The 14,619-nt window shown below is 41.1% G+C and overlaps 1 protein-coding gene across 3 annotated transcripts in view; it reads left to right on the top strand.

The window, feature by feature from the left end:
- The window catches only part of DZIP1 (DAZ interacting zinc finger protein 1), a 65,090-nt gene that overhangs the window by 6,560 nt on the left and 43,911 nt on the right, over positions 1-14,619 (top strand). For all 3 annotated transcript variants that reach the window (XM_011975433.1, XM_011975434.1, XM_011975432.1), the window contains 2 exons: positions 6,493-6,580; positions 9,690-9,814. In XM_011975433.1, coding sequence (XP_011830823.1) covers positions 6,493-6,580; positions 9,690-9,814 — 213 coding nt within the window. The remainder of the gene's footprint in view (positions 1-6,492; positions 6,581-9,689; positions 9,815-14,619) is intronic.

A 14,619-nucleotide genomic window follows, 5' to 3' on the forward strand; every position in this document is an offset into this window, starting at 1 on the left:
TATAATCTTCAAATGACACTGGGCGTTGCTAATTGCTTATTTCATAAATGCTGCTTAAAAAGTAAATATTTTCAAATAGTGCTAAGATGGTCTTTTTCTTGTGCAACAAATAGAATGGATTATATTTAAACATTTTTTAAAGGTTTATTATACTCCAGCTTTAGCAGCTATCTAGTGAAATCTTAAAACCGCTAACATACAGAAATTGTATGTTTATAAACTTTTTTTTCTTTTTGGGGGGTTACTATAGAAGTAGCTGTTATAAGAGAAGATTTTCTTTCTCTCTTTTGAGATGGAGTCTCACTCTGTCGCCCAGGCTGGAGTGCAGGGGCGTGATCTCGGTTCACTGCAGCCTCTGTCTCCCAGGTTCAAGCGATTCTCCCACCTCAGCTTCCCAAGTAGCTGGGGCTACCGGTGTGCACCACCACGCCTGGCTGATTTTTGTATTTTTAGTAGAGACAAGGTTTCACCGTGTTGGCCAGGCTGGTCTTGAACTCCTGACCTCAAGTGATCCACCCACCTCAGCCTCCCAAAGTGCTGGGATTACACACGTGAGCCACCACACCCAGCATAAGAGAAGATTTTCAAATGTGAATGATAAGTAACAATTAAAAGGTAATGACTCAATTTATCAAATGAGTGACACCTACTACTTTTTCAGCTACCAGACCTTGGCAAGTTGCTCAACCTCCCTGTGCCTCAGTTTCTACTCTGTGAAATGGGAATATTAATTGTACCTACCATATAGCAGTTGTTAATGGGGGTTGAATGACTTAGTGCATGGACTGTGCTTAGAGCAGTGCTTGGCATGTAGTTACTGTTTTAGCTAATACCTGGTAATGAGGGAAAAACGTTTTGTGACATGACAAATACCAAAGCTGACTTATTACAAAATGTGAACAATCATATGACTGCTATCATGTGAGTTTTTCTTTCTTCCCTTATACAGAAAATCCAAAGGCTGGACTCCTTGTTCTGACACAATGATTGGGTCTACTGCATTATCAGTTTTACCTTTGAGAAATTGTGGTCTCATTCTCATTCTCATACCACTTCGCTTTGTCTCCATTCCCTTTGCTTTAAGAAATCGTAAGAACTGAGTAGCTGAGACAAAAAAAATTAAAGATGCCTGTTCTTAGAGACTTGAACACACAGACACACAGACAGACAGAAACACACATGCATGCACCCTAATGAGTTTTTCCCCCATGGGGTGTGTGTGTGTGTGTTGTGTATAAGGGGGGTAGTGATGGCAATGTGTAAGGTCTTTTTCCTCAAAATTTTATTAAAAAAAATTAAAACACGGAAAAATTAAAATGACAATATAGTGAATACCCATATATGGGAGATTTTAAAAGAAAAACCTCATTGATTTTCAAATAAAAATTAGTATTGAAATATTATAAACATACAAAAAGTGCATAGACTAATGTAAGACACACCATATACCCACCTCTTAGATTTAACTCAGGTTAGGCGAGGTGCAGTGGCTCACGCCTGTAATCCCAGCACTTTGGGACAAATACCGGGCAGATCACCTGAGGTCAGGAGTTTAAGACAAGCCTGGCCAACATGGTGAAACTCCGTCTCTACTAAAAATACAAAAATTAGCCAGGTGTGGTGGTGTGCACCTGTAATCCCAGCTACTTGGGAGGCTGAAGCTGGAGAATCACTTAAACCCGGGAGGTGGAGGTTGCAGTGAGCTGGGATCGCGCCATTGCACTCCAGCCTGGTTACAAGAGCGAAACTCCATCTCAAAAAAAAAAAAAAAAGATTTAACTCAGGTTAGCATTTTGCTAGATTTCCAAGATAGCAAATGTTTAAAGAGTTTTAAACATCTTAGAAATAAATAATTTTCCCTTCCTGCATTCCCAGAGGAAATCTTTGTTTGACTATATCCTTCCTATTTATGTTTATGAATGTGTAAAATATTTTTATGAACATATGTATTCGTAAGACAGTATTTTTAAGTTTGAAAATTTTCTATAAATGATATTATAGATCTGTACTAATCTGCCAAGGCTGCCATAAAAATCACACAGGTTAGATGGTTTAAACAACAGAAATGTATTTTCCCACAGTTCTGGAGGCTGGAAGTCGAAGATCAAGATCAAGGTGTCAAGAGGGATGGTTCCTGGTGAGGCCTCTCTTCCTGGCTTGTAAACAGCCACCTTCTTGCTATGTCCTCATCAGCTGGCCTTTTCTGTGTTTGGGGGGAGAGAGAGAGCGAGAGATCGTTAATGTCTCTCTCTCTTTTTCTTTTTTTAAAGTGAAGGGGTCTTGCTATGTGCCCAGGCTGGCCTTGAACTCCTAGGCTCAAATGTTCCTTCCGCCTTAGCCTTGCGAGTAGCTGGGACTACAGGTGTGAGCCACTGCGCCGTATTTACCCTAAAAAGATTTGCCCCTTCTCCACCTCACGCCCTCCCCAACCCTGCCTTATGACCTCATGTAACCTTAACCTTAATTATCTCATTAAAGGCCGCATCTCCAAACACGGTCACAGTGAGAATCAGGGCTTCTTTGCCGTTTCTAGAGTTACACTATCCAGGCTGGTAACATTCACATTCTCTTACTCAACCATAATATCTTAACTTGTTTTTTCTTCATTGGTTTTATATTTATGTGCTCAAAGTCCTTTCGCCTCAACATCTCCATTCTTGAGTTTCTCATTTTGAATTATCTCTTAATTCATAAGATTGTCAAAATGATTTTTCTTACCCAGAAGGCCGAAGAGTGCTGCATTTCTTCAACTCTGTCAACTTTGAAAGACATATTGGATGAAGAATATTCTTAGTTACACTTTCCCTCTGAACTTTTTAGATGTGATTCCTTTGTCTTCTGGCAGTAAATGTTGCTGTGAGAAGTATGAGGGTGGCTTAAAGCTTTTCTTCTTGTGAGTGACTTGCTTTTTCTGCCTGCATGACTGAAGAGTCCTTTCTTTCTGCTTGAAGCCTAGTAGCTTTCTAGGGTATGTCTTGGTGTTGAGTGTTCTGTATCAGTTTTCCCTACAACCTGGTGAACTCTTAATCTGCAGATTCAGCTTTCACTGCACTTCAGGGAAACTCTCTTGTATTCAGTCTTTAAATTTTTTTTCATTTTTGGCTTCTCTACTTCTGGGAAACCAGTTACCTGTATGTAGTATTGGTTTTGTCCATCAGTGCTCCATACCCTTTGGTTTCTTTCTCATTGCTTTAATCCTTTCCTTCTAATCTGCATTCACTATGGTAAATTATCTCAGCCTTTCTTTTAGTGAGCAATTCAGTTTTCAACAGTGTCTCTTTTATTCCTTGCTTTTTCTTTTTTTTTTTTTTTTTGAGTCAAGGTCTCATTTTGTCGCCCTGGCCCGAGTGCAGTGGTGCAATCTTGTCTTACTGCAACTTCTGCCTCCCAGGTTCAAGTAATTCTCTGGCCTCAGCCTCCCGAGTGGCTGGGATCACAGGCGTGTGCTACTACGCCTGGTTAATTTCTGTATTTTTAGTAGAGACAGGGTTTCGCCATATTGGCCAGGCTGGTCTCGAACTCCTGACCTCAGGTGATCCACCCACCTTGGCCTCCCAAAGTGCTGGCATTACAGGCGTGAGCCACTGCACCTGGCCCTAGTCCTTGCTTTTTCTTATTTGTTCTGCAATGATGTTTCAACTCCTTTTTTGTTTTGTTTTGTATTTTATCTTTCTTTTTCAACTCATTCTGGTTTTTAAAAAAATCATATCATTTTTATAGAATGTATGCTACTCTTATGTTCTGTAGTGTGAATAGATTGTGAAGAGCATCTTTAGATTCCTTCTTTAATTTATAGATCCCCACAGTAAGCTTTATCTTTGCATGCCATGTTTTTCCATCCCTCCCTCCCTCCCTCCCTACCTCCTTTTTTCCCCTCCTCCCTTTGACATGGTGGTGTGTTTGCATCCTCTCCATCATCACTGTGCATTTCTCTCATCTTACACTTACATGGGCAGCCCTGCTGAAGCATTCTACTTGCCCGGATAGAATGGCCGTATTGCAGTTTGAAGGCTGGATGGTCTCTGTCTCCGTTAGGAACAGGATCGTTAGAACACCTTCTGGCAATATGTGAACACTGGGGTGGGGTAGGGTGGGGAGAGAGGGAGGCATGGCTTCCTTTTCCTTTCCTTTCTCCAGTGCTGTACACAGCCCGAGAGCCTATATGACTTACATCAGAGCCGATGTGAGGGGTCCCTAAAGTCCTATAGGTGAACCAAAGCTGTCATGAGCCCAGGAGGTTGAAGAGATGCTTTAGGGATTCTCTGAGATGCAATACCAAGAAATATACCAGAATATGACCGGGCACCGTGGCTCACGCTTGTAATTCCAGCACTTTGGGAGGCCAAGGTGGGTGGATCATTTGAGGTTGAGAGTTCGTGACCAGCCTGGCCAACATGGTGAAACTCCATCTCTACTAAACATACAAAAATTAGCTGGGAGTGGTGACAGGCACCTGTAATCTCAGCTACTCAGGAGGCTGTGGCAGGAGAATCTCTTGAACTTGGGAGGTTAAAGCTGCAGTGAGCCATGATTGCTCCACTGCACTCCAGCCTGGGTGACAGGGAGACACTTAAAAAAAAAAAAAAAAAAAAGGAAATATACAGAATGTTAGTTTTAGAAACCAAAGCCTGAAGTCTGGATGCAGTTACACTGATTAAGAGTAAGGCAGCATGGTGAACAAAAGAACATGTTCAGTGACGCAATGGGCATGAAAACAGCAAAATCCAAATGGAGAGAAACTCTGCAGGACAAGCTTCAGCCTCTTCAGCAAAAGGATAGCAAGGAGAAAAGAGGTAGAGGAGAAACCTATAGACTAAAAGAGTGTTAAGAGACATAACCATCAGTTACAGGATAGGGATAGGGCCTTATTTGGATCCAGTTATTAATAATTATTCCAAAACAAACCAAATATTTTTTCTACGACAATATGTGAAGTATTAGGGAAAAATCATCAAATTAACAAAAATTAAAAATTATCCAAATAGTTGAATATTTGTTTTTTTAAAAGGATTTAATTTTTATACTTTATAAGGTGGAATAATGGTGTTATAATTTGTGTTAAAGTCCTATCTTCCTTTTAGAGATACATTCTGAAATATTTACAAATGAAATATATAATATCCAGGATTTACTTCAGAGTAATCCAGGAGTGAGGATATAGATGAAATAAATGGGATTTTTGCTTAAAATCTGAATCAGTGTTAAAGTAGAAAAACAGAGGTATATGAGGAATTGACTTCTTTTTTCTCAGAAAATTTATTTTAATAGGTTATACTTCCAAGCTTTTGTTCGTTTATGTATTAAGGCTGTGCTCTGGGGATAAAGCTATAGATAAATTAGAGGCCCTGCCCTCAGAAGGCTACATTCTAGAACCTAGAGGGACTGAGCTGGAGACAATAAACAAGCGAAGTACATAAACATGAAAATATTAGCCAGTGAGATGTATGAGGATGAAAATAAGACTATGTGATGTGACAGAGACTGTGACAGGCAGGAGGATCTTGAAGGAGGACCTTGTTGAGGACATGCCATCATCCCCAGCATGGAAGATGCTTAGTGAATGACATCTTGAATGTCAGGAGAAGGTGCCAGCCATGGAAGGAGGGTCTGGATAAGATCAGGCAGGGGCAACAGTGAATGCAAATCTCTGAGATTGGCGTGCCTGCAGGACAGAAAGAAGGCTGGTGTGGCTGGAGTGGCAGGGGCAGGTTGTTGTTGATAGAGTAGAAGCTGTCAGTCTAACAAGAGCGGCATCAGAGGCTCCAGAAAGCAGCAGCAGGACTCCTTTAACTGTCAAGAGGTGGTTTTCACTGTCTTCTGTTCAGTTTGGGACGAACACCCTGGTTTTATTTTTATTTATTTACTTATATTTTTACTTTTCTTAGAGATGGGCTCTTGCCATGTTGCCCAGGCTGGTCTTGAACTCCTGGCTCAAGTGACCCCCTCAACTGCCTTCAGTCTCCTAAGTGCTGGGATTATATGCATGAGCCATTGCACCCAGCCTGGTTTCATCTCTCTCTTTTTAGTCATGCTTTCAGTATCTCTTGCCAGGATGGTATCTTTCAGCAAGAAAGCGCCCAAGAGGCAGTGCTTCAGGTACCTGAATTTTTTTTTTTTTTTTTTTTTTTTTTTTTTTGAGATGGAGTCTCACTCTGTTGCCCAGGCTGGAGTGCAGTGGTGCAATCTCAGCTCACTGCAGTCTCTGCCTCTCGGGTTCAAGTGATTCTCTTCCCTCAGTTTCTCTAGTAGCTGGGACTATAGGCACACGCCACTATACCTAATTTTGTATTTTTTTGTGGAGATGGGGTTTCACCATGTTGGCCAGCTGGTCTCAAACTCCTGACCTCAGGTGATCTGCCTGCCTTGGCCTCCCAAAGTGCTGGGGTTACAGGTGTGAGCCACTGCACCTGGTCAGGTACCTGAATTTTAATTGCAATTAAGTGGGATGACAGTTGTTACAGACACTTGGATTTGTTGCTCTCTTCTTTTCAGTGTCATTTTTGTGACAAGGCCTTTGTGGACCAAGCTTTTCTACAAAGTCACATTCAACGCCGCCACACTGAAGAAAATTCTCGTTTTGGTGAGTAACGAGTTCTGTTTCAAAGCTCTTTTCTTCCTGCTCCCTTTTTCTTTTGGCAATGAGACTTGGTCCAGTGCATTTCCCATCATAGTCCCTGTCAATTCAGTAAGTAAATATGGAGCCCTCAGGAGGTGCATACAGTGCACTAGGTGCTGGAGATACAGCCACAAGCTGAGCGGAGAAGCCCCACTCTCTCTTGAGGTTTACATTCTAAAGGGGGTTAAGGAGACACATTTAAACAGATAAATGAGTACTTAAACAGATAAATGAATAATTCTTCTCAAATGGTGGCAAAAGATCATAGCGCGGTACAGTGGGGTAGAGAGTGACTCCAGGTGGGGTGAAAGTCTGGAAAAAGTGTTCACAGGCCAAGGGAACACTGACTGTAAGGGCATGAGGTATGCCGGGATGATGTGTTTGAGGAACAGAAGGGCTGGTGGAGTGGAGTAGAATAGGCGAGGAGATGGTGTGTGGTGAGGCTGGAGTGCTGGGGGCCTGATCACAGGAGGCTGTGAAGGTGTGGGCTGGAATGTGGAGTTTTTATATGCACAAGGCAGAACCACTGGGGGATTTTATGCAGGGGAGGGGCATGATCTAATTAATGTGTATCTTAGCATGACCCTTCTAGCTGTGGATAGAGACTAGACTGTTGGGGCGACAGTGGAAGCAGTGGATGAGTGAGGAGAGGAGGCTGCAATCGCAGCCCAGGTGAGAGAGACAGGGGCCTGGACCAGCTTTGTTCCCAGGCAGGTGGGCAGGTGAAGATGCCACAGATGAGCTGTGGACCCAGAAGCTACAGAAGACCCTGGGTTTCTGTCCTCCATGTTTGGGTGAATGGTGGTGATGTTTCCTGTGATGGAGGGCCAGGGCCGGGAGGTAGTTTCAAGGAGGAAGAGGGATGAGAGTTTGTACTTGCCATGGGTGCATTTAAATCACATGTGCAACAGACATGCAGGTGGGGGTACTGGAGGGCTACAGCTTGAGGTGGAGACCCAGGCTGGAGATTTAAATCTGGAAATCACTGGAGTAGAGCTGGTCTGGCTGAGGTCACCTAGATAGAGAAGAGAAGGCGGTGAGGCCAGCCCCAAAGTCTTCCCAATGCTAGGAGCTCAGAAAGAGCATCAGCAGAGAGTGAGGAATAGTCTCTATCAAAGCTGGAGGGAAACCTGGGGAATGTGTTGCCATGGAAACCAAGGGAAAAATATTTCACAGAGGAGGCAGCGGTCAGTCCTATCAAGTGCTCCTGAGGTGCAGAGTAAGATGAAGACTGACAATGGACTGCTGTTGTCAAGACGGTTGTCGGTGACCCTGGCACAGCAGCTTCAGTAGACAGATGGGGACAAAAGTCTGATTCCCCTGAGCTGAGCTGAGAATCGTGAGGGAGTGGTCCTACTGTATCCAGACATTGGTTTCAATAACACCTACTGGGAAGGAAAGCAGAGACATGAGGCTTCATCTGGACAGAAATGTGAGACCCAGGGACAATTTTTGTTTCATTTGATGTGGGAGATACTAAGATGAGTTTGGGCGTGCACCACCGACAATATAGATGGTACGAAAAATGAAGACACAAGAGAGGGGAGGGGACGCTGGGGCTTACCAAGGAGCCAGGTTTTCTACCGCTGAAGTATTCTCAAAAGCAAAGAATGTAAGGGCTCTTTCTCCATGGGCAGATCAAAGCTTCCTGCAGATTGCCACAGTAACCCACAGAAATTCTTATTTTGATCTGTTTTTTGTTTTTGTTTTTGTTCTTTTTTTTTTAGATGTAATCTCCCCCTGTTGCCCAGGCTGGAGTGCAGTGGTGCCATCTTGGTTCACTGCAACTTCTTCCTCTTGGGTTCAAGTGACTCTCTTGCCTCAGCCTCCCAAGTAGCTGGGACTACAGGCACCCACCACCACGCCTGGCTAGTTTTTGTATTTTTTTATTTTCTTAGTAGAGATGGGGTTTTGCTATGTTGCCCAGGCTGGTCTCGAACTCCTGGCCTCAACTAATCTATCCCCCTTGGCCTACCAAAGGGCTGGGATTACAGCATGAGCCACCGTGCCCGACCTCATTCTGATCTTAAATGTTCTCAGTATCTAGACATCGGTACTTGGCTTATATACTCAATACCTGCCTTTCCCTCCATTGTGGGCCGGGCTATTTCCATTCCTGCCCATTTCAGTTAAATAGATTACTTAGGAAATAGCTAAGCTTTGTAGAAACAAAAATAACAGCATAATACTCTCATTAATAAGTCCTGAATCACTGATAAAATTTAGCAATATTTTGGAAAGATGAAATATTTTAATTTACCATTCTTCAGTGTGAAACTGACCTTCTTTCTCTTCTGTTTCAGTATCTTATTCTAACTCATACTCGTTTCAGAGAGGGTTTCAGACTCTGAAACGAGTATTATTTCTTCAGGTCATCTTTGAGATTCTGACTTTCTACTTTGGTTTCCATACCTTTCATGTCTACACTCACAGACACATGTACATCCATTCAGTCATGTGTACATCTGCATGTAAGTACATGTACATAAGTATTCTTCCTTTCACTTGTTGCTTCCTTTTACAACTTTTCAGTACCTCACTTCTACCCCAGTTGATAGGCTATGGCCCAAGTTTGCATTTTGAATGTCCCTCTAGTCCTCTGCTTGTATTAGCACTGACGGGGTCCTCAGGAGAGTTCAGCAGGCACCTTAAGGATGGTGACCACAGAGATTTCAGTATGGTGGTGCCTGCAGAGGAAGCTGTTGCTTGCCTTCTGTGATTGAGACAGGCACCTCTAAGAAAAGCCCAGAGTGCCACTGGGTCAAAGCACCCTGTATTATTCCTTGTTACCATTATTGCTCCCTGAACAGGGCTCTCATGTGTCTCTGTAGGATAATCCAACCTCAACACAGTGGCTGAAAGAATCTGCTAAAAAATAATTCAATGCCCCAAAATACACTGGGCTTCAAATAAACTCTAAAGAGCAAAAATTGGCTCATGTGGCATGAAACAAATAATCGTATCCCAAGTAAGGGAACAGTTTCCTTTGTGTTATCAACAGGACTGTACCCCATAAGTGTCCAGGTACATTTGGTAAGAGATGGTGTTTTAACACAATTTTCTGTTGCAACAGAGTATCAGAAGAATGCACAGATTGAGAAGCTCCGGAGTGAGATCGTCGTATTGAAGGAAGAGCTACAGCTCACCAGGTCTGAGCTAGAGGCTGCACACCATGCCAGTGCGGTCAGATTCTCCAAGGTACCGGCAGAATTCTGTGGTATTTTAATTACAATTAACTGTATGTAATTCAATTATGCCATGGACTCTCATAAACAGAGGACACTTAAGAGTTTGTAGCACTTGACAAGATGATTGCATTTTTTATTGCCATAGTAGTATCTTACTACAAAGCACATCACTGGAAATATATTTCTCTATTTTTCAAAAGCCTTTTAGAAAATTGAGGTGGAATTCATATAACACACAATTAACTTTCTACAATTTTGCTTAAAACAGAAGTCTGACACTTCTCATATCTCACTGGGCTAAAGTCAAGGTGTCAGGAGGACCATGTGCCTTGGTAGAAGCTGTAGAACAGAGTATTTCCTGCTTATTTGGTTGCTGGCAGAGTTCACTTCCTGGCAGGTGTAGGCCAGAGGTCTACACTTTCTTCCAGGCTGTCCACTGAGGGAGGGCTGCTCTTAATTTCCTTGTGAGGCTACCCATACTCCTGGGCTCCTGACCCTCTTCCTCCATACTCAAGGCCACCAACAGAGGGTTGAGTCTTCCTCATGCTTCCGATCTGTTTCCTTTTCTCTTTTTTCTCATCTGTGTTACCCATGTGTCAGGCCGTTTGGTGCTTGGAATTACTTGTTCAGAGATACTTGGGTTGATGAAGGGCCCAAGAGTCTAGAGGCCCATGATTCATTGAGTTCTGACTTCTGTGGGTCACTGTGGGTACACCGTGGGTACCACGCATGCCATTATTGATCCAACAGAGGGTTGACCTTGATGTACCTAATGGAGAGAGTAAGGCCATCAAAGAGCGTTTATTTCCTTGTAACTGTTGGAGTGACCGTGTGCTCAGTTCTTCCTTGTTTCCCCCATGGGGACAGGAAGTGTGACTTTCTAGGGAAAACAGCAGTCATTTCACAGAATCATTGACAGAGCCCTCTGTCTTCCACATGGGCTCACTCTTTTAAAACTGTAATATACCTATAATGTAAAATTTATCATTTTAACTATTTTTTAAGTGTACAGTTCAGTAGTGTTCAGTGTATTCACATTGTTATGGCCAATCTCCAGAACTGTTTTATATTGAAAAACTGAAACTACCCATTAAACAACAGTGCTCCCCTCCCACCTCCTTCCAGCTACTTTCCGTCTCTGTGATTTTGCCTGCTCTAGATACCTCATATGAATAGAAGTGTAGAGTATTTGTCTTTTTGTCATCATGGGCTTATTTTACTGATAATATCCTCAAGGTTTATCTATGTTGCAGTGTGTGTCAGCATTTCCTTCCTTTTTCAGGCTGAATAATAGTTGATGGTATATGTCTGTATACCACATTTTGCTTATTCGTTCATCTGTTGTTGGACACTTGGGTTGCTTCCACTTCTTATCTATTATGACTGATGCTGCTATGAACAAGGGTGTACCAACATCTCTTTTAGGCAATCATTTTACACTGTACAATCCAGTAGCATTTAGTGTATTCACAATATTGTGCAACCACCATTTCTCTAGTTTCAAAACTCTCAACACCCCAGAAAAATAACCCATACCCATTAAATAATCACTCGTACTACCCTCATCCCCTGGTAACCACGAATCTTTTTATGTCTATGAATTTTCCTATTCGGTATATATCTTTTAAAAAAATCTGTAGACCAGGTATAGTGGCTCACAACTGTAATCCCAGTATTTTGGGAGGCCAAGACGGGAGAATTGCTCGAGTCCAGGAGTTCAAGATCAGTCTGTGCAACATGGTGAGACCCTGTCTCTACAAAAAATTAAAAAATTAGTTGAGTATGGTGGCATGTGCTTGTGGTCCCAGCTACTCAGGAGGCTGAGGAGGGAGGAAGATGGCTTGAGTCCAGGAAGTCAAGGCTGCAGTGAGCTGTGTTCACCCCACTGCACCCCATTTGGCTACAGAATGAGACCCTATCTGAAAAAAAAAAAAGTAATATGTGACCTTTTGTGTCTGGCTTTTTTCAGTTAGCATAATGTTTTAAGGTTCATCTAAGTTGTAACATGTATCAGTACTTTTTGTCTTGCTGACTAGTATTCCATTGTATGTATGTATGTATACGTAATTTGTTTATCCAGTCATCCATTGGTGGACATCTGGTTCATTTTCACCTTTTGGCGCCAATGAATAATGCTACTATAAACATTCATGTGGCAGTTTCTATGTGGGCATATGTTTTCATTTTTCTTGATTATATACTTAGGAGTGGAATTGCTGAGTCATATGGTAGTTTTATGTCTAACTTTCTCAGGAACCACCAAACTGTCTTCCATAGTAGCTGTACCATTTTACATTTTCACCAGTAATGTTCATATTTCTCCACATCCTCACTAATACTTGTTATACTTTTCTGTTTTCTTAATTAAAGCCATCCTGTTGGGTGGGTGGGAAGTGGTATCTCATCAGGTTTTGATTTGTATTTCCTTAACAACCATTATATTGAACATCTCTTCATGCTTATTGTCCATTTGTATATATTTTATTTGGAGAAATGTCTATTCAAGTCCTTTGCCCATTTGTTTAAATTGAATTGTTTGCCTTTTTTGTTGAGCTGTATGAGTTCTTTATATACTCTAATAGTTTCATCACTTTAGCTCTTATATTTAGGTCATTGATCCATTTTGAGTTAATTTTTGCATACAGATTGAGAGAGGGGCCCAACTTTATACTTTTGCATGTGATTTGTCCAGTTGTCCCAGTGCCAATTATTCAGGAGACTATTCTTTTTTCATTGAATGTTCTTAACACCCTTGTTGAAAATCAGTTGACCCTAGATGTTTGGGTTTATCTCTGGATTCTCAATTCCATTCCACTAGTCTATATATCTGTCTTGATGCCAATATCACACAACTTTGATTACTGTAGCTTTGTAGTAGACTTTGAGATTGATAAGTGTGCATCTTCCAACTTTTTCTTTTTCAATATTGTTTTGGTTATTTGTGGCCTCTTACAGTTTCATGTGAAATTGAGGACTGGCTTTCCCATTTCTGCAAATAAGGTTATTGAAATGGGATTACACTGAATCTCTTGATTGCTTAGGAGAGTATTGCCATTTTAACCATATTAAATCTACCTATCCATGAACATGGGATGTCTTTCCATTTATTTAGGTGTTCTTCAATTTTTACAACAAACTTTTACAATTTTCAGTGTGCAAGTCTTTCACTTTTTAGGTTACATTTATTTCTAGGTATTTTATTCTTTGGGATGCTATTATAAATGGAATTGTTTTCTTAATTTCTTTCTTGGATTGTTCATTGCTGGTATGTAGAAATATAACTGCTTTTTGCATGTTGACCTTGTACTCTGCAACTTTGCTGAACTTGTTTATTACTTTAGTAGTTTCTTGTGTATTCTATTTTCTTTAAATAGCTGGTAGAATTCACCAGTAAAACCATCTGGTCCTGGACGTTTCCTTTTTAGGAGGTTGTTGATTACTAACTCTATCTGTTTATTTATTGAAAGTCTATTGAAATTTCCTTTGTCTTGGGTCACTCTGGTAATTTCACCTAGATTATGCAATTTATTGGTGTACAACTGTTCATTATATTCTCTTACAATCCTTTTAATTTCTCTAAGATTGGTAGTCATGTCCTCACTTTCATTTCTTAGTCAGGGTAGCTAAAAATTTGTCAGTTTTGTTGATCTTTGCAAAGAACCAAATTTTGGCTTCATCTATTGTCTGTATTACTTTCCTGTTCTTTGCTTTATCTTTGCTCTAATTTTCATAATTTTTTTCTTTCTGTTGCCTTTGAGTTTGGTTTGCTCATCTTTTTCTAGCTAGGTTATTTATTTAATATTTTTCTTCTTGTTCTATATTTGTTTTTTGGAGATAGAATCTCTCTCTGTTGCCCAGGCTGGAGTACAGTGGCACAATCACAGCTCAATGCAGCCTTGACCTCCCCATTCCAAGTGGTCCTCCTACCTCAGCCTTCTAAGTAGCTGGGGTTACAGGCACATACCACCATACCTGGCTAATTTTTTTTTTTTTTAATTTTTGGTAGAGATGAGGTCTCACAATGTTTCCCAGGATGGTCTCAAACTCTTGAGATCAAGTGATCCTCCCACCATGGCCTCCCAAAGTGTTGGGATTATGGGCATAGTCATCACACCTGGCCCTTTCTTCTTTTTAAATGTAGGCTCTTACAGCTATAAATTTCTTTCTGAGCACTGATTTGGCTGCATCTCATGAATTTTGGTATGTTATGTTTTCATTTTCATTAACCTCACAGTATCTTCCAATTTCCCTAGTGAGTTTTTCTTTAACCCATTGGTTGTTTAAGAGCGTGTTGTTTAATTTCCACGTATTTGCTAATTTTCCAGTTCCCTTCTGTTACTGATTTCTGGCTTCTATTGTGATCAGAGAAGATTCTTTACATGATTTTGATCTTTTTAAATCTGAGAAACACTTTATGGACTAAAAAAAGGTCTTCCTGGTGAATATTCCATGTGCACTGAAGAAGAATGCATATTCTGCTGTCGTTGGGTACAGAGTTCTATATATGTGTGTTGGGGCTAGTTGGCATATAGTGTTGTTCAAGTTCTCAATTTAGATTTGAAAAATCCTGAAGGTCATTGAGAAATCAAGTGCTAACCTTGAATCTAGCTCCTATAAATCTGAATTTGTATTTTCTGGTGGTGGGATGGAGTTATGCTACCCAAATTGCTATGGTGTCAAGAAATGTTCTTTTATTGCTCAATATATGTTTTCTTTAAAGTATATTTACATTTTATAGATTATGGTATGACTTTTATACAAGTTCACAGAACACAAAAAGCTGGAGGCCTCGGGCCTCTCTGTTGTTATTTTAAG

The sequence above is a fragment of the Mandrillus leucophaeus genome, unplaced genomic scaffold (genome assembly GCF_000951045.1).
Source record: "Mandrillus leucophaeus isolate KB7577 unplaced genomic scaffold, Mleu.le_1.0 Scaffold1559, whole genome shotgun sequence".
In the NCBI taxonomy this organism is placed as follows: domain Eukaryota; kingdom Metazoa; phylum Chordata; class Mammalia; order Primates; family Cercopithecidae; genus Mandrillus; species Mandrillus leucophaeus.